The 2,500-nt window shown below is 36.6% G+C and overlaps 1 protein-coding gene across 1 annotated transcript in view; it reads right to left on the reverse strand.

The window, feature by feature from the left end:
• LOC106881077 (intraflagellar transport protein 80 homolog) overlaps nucleotides 1–2,500 on the reverse strand; it is a 295,274-nt gene that overhangs the window by 102,175 nt on the left and 190,599 nt on the right. The window contains exon 15 of the mRNA XM_052974707.1: nucleotides 862–951. Within this exon, the coding sequence (XP_052830667.1) occupies nucleotides 862–951 (90 nt within the window). The remainder of the gene's footprint in view (nucleotides 1–861; nucleotides 952–2,500) is intronic.

The raw sequence follows: 2,500 nt of genomic DNA on the forward strand, positions 1-2,500 counted from the left end.
ATATATATATAAGGTTGAGGAGGGTATTGGATTTAACCAAACCCCGGAGGATACAGGTAATACCGAGTAAGTGCTGTATACCGATTAGTTTTCCCCAGTCGTTGTATGAACAGGATTGGGTATTATAAGTCGTGTATTAGCGTGAGTATATGTAAATATATAAATCCATAAAATTCTTCAACCTTACCTCTGCTCTCTTTATCCTTTTGTTTTTATATATTTACATATATATGTGTGTGTGTGTGTGTGTGTGTGTGTGTGTGTTGGATGAATGTCTGTGTGTGAAACTGTTTATCCAGAAACATTCTTTTTTCCTCTCTCCATTTTCTTTCCTCTCTCTATCGAAAAAGAAGTTTGCCAAGGGTATAAGCATACCATATATAGTAAGAGGAGGGATATGATGTCCAGATAGATACCGAATTTCCCAAGGCAAAATGCCAAAGTTGGTTCTTTCAGATGGTGCATTTTATGATAAACTTCCTTTAACTCTCATCCAAACTTACAGTTTATTTCTTGGCAACTTAGAGTGAAAAGTATAATACTGTACTTTATTCTCTCTCTCTCTCTCTCTCTGTTCATATTGCTTTCATATCTTGGAAGGAGGTTAGCAAGTTTGAGAGAAGGGTAAGTTGAGTACATCAGCCCCAGTACTCAACTGGTCCTTATTGTACCAATCCCCAAAAGGATAAAAAGCAAAGTCGACCACAGCAGCATTTGAACTGTGAATATAATGAAGGATGAAACGCTGCTAAGCGTTGTGTCTGATGTTCTAATGATTCTGCCAGCTCATCCCCTGATCGTGTTAGTATCACATCAGAACCGACTGAAAAAGTCTCAAGACGTTGAAAAGAAAATGGTTACCTTTTTCAAAGCAGCATACGCAACTTCTGCTGTTGGCAGCTCCTTTGCATATGCAGCCATTCCAGCTAAACAAGCCCATATTTTATCTTCCTGGAAATATATAAGAAGACAACAAACAATGGTGGAATGAAATATGAATGTACTTCAGCTTCTTTTTACAGAACAATATCCAGTTTATTTTATGTTTTATTATTTCTTATATCTTCAATTTGTTTTTTCTTTTTTGTTTTTTTTTGCATTCTTTGAAACATACAATATGGTTGAGATAACAACAATGCATCTTATAAAATACAACCTAACACACACACACACACACACACACATTGCTGTATAACAGATATAATGATATATAACCTGAAGAACCCTAAATCACTCGTACAATACTTGCACATTATTATTATTATTACTATCATACGATTCTAGAGTAACTGGTTGGATTGCTCTGTATGAGTTCATAGCTTTCAGAAATAATAACACAATGACAACAGTCACCATCACTGCCACCACCACCACCACCACCACCACCACCGCAACCACCACCATTACAATCACAGCAACATGCACAACATAAAATGCCTCAAAGAAAAGCAAAGTGACCATAGAGTGCAACCTGCCAATTCCTACAGAGAGGAAGATTGTGGTAAATCACCCACAGAATATAGTCAAACCCCCCGCCGAGAATGGAAATGCATCGGTTCCAATGGACAGTAATATATCTTTCTACAAGACATATGGAAACTAGTCCAAATCTATAGAACTGGAAAGTGACAAGAAAGATACAGGGACTGAAAAAAGCAGGCAAATCCCCTAATAATAGTAATAATAACCATTTCTAAGGCGGCGAGCTGGCAAAAATGTTAGCACACTGGGAAAAATGCTTAGCAGTATTTCATCGATCTTTATGTTCTGAGTTCAAATTTCCCCCAGACACCTGATGAAGGCTGGAGAGTATATCAGCCAAAACGTGTTAACAACAAACAAGATGAGGACAAATATCCGTTAAATGTAAATAATGTACACACACAAAGCCTGAAATTGGGGTGGTGGAGAAGTGAAGTGCTAATTGGTTCAAATTGTTTATGATTGTGATTGATGACGGATGCAACAGGTGTTGCTGTTGTCATCACTTCTCATATCGACAACTTGTCCGCCTGCTCGCTTCGTGCCTCCACAGATGTGTAAAACAAGAGACCCCTTATATGAAAATGAATAGTTAAGGGCAAGGGTTAGGAACAGGGAGGGCGTCCAGCTGTACAACAAAGACACAGAAATGTATTTGCTTGCCTGGAAAAAAATTTTTTTTAAATATCAAAATAAAAATCGACGTAAAACAACAAACGAATAACAAAATGGCTATTCCTTCTTCGATGAATAACTGTCTGAAGAACTGAGAACACATCCAGTTATAGGGAATAAATGAATGAATAAATAAATGAATAAATATATAAATGAGAGTGAACAATAAACACAAATGATGATTGTGCGTTAACCGAAAACAAATAAAGAAATGAAAATAAAATCAATTGATGATGATCAAGTTCAACTTTTGGAGGAATTTAGGTCAGTAGTAACTTTCAGAAAATGTGTGACAACAACAACGACAACAACAACAAAAGAAGAGTAGATCAAGAAACACCCA

This window comes from Octopus bimaculoides, chromosome 19 (genome assembly GCF_001194135.2).
Source record: "Octopus bimaculoides isolate UCB-OBI-ISO-001 chromosome 19, ASM119413v2, whole genome shotgun sequence".
Taxonomy (NCBI): Eukaryota; Metazoa; Mollusca; class Cephalopoda; order Octopoda; family Octopodidae; genus Octopus; species Octopus bimaculoides.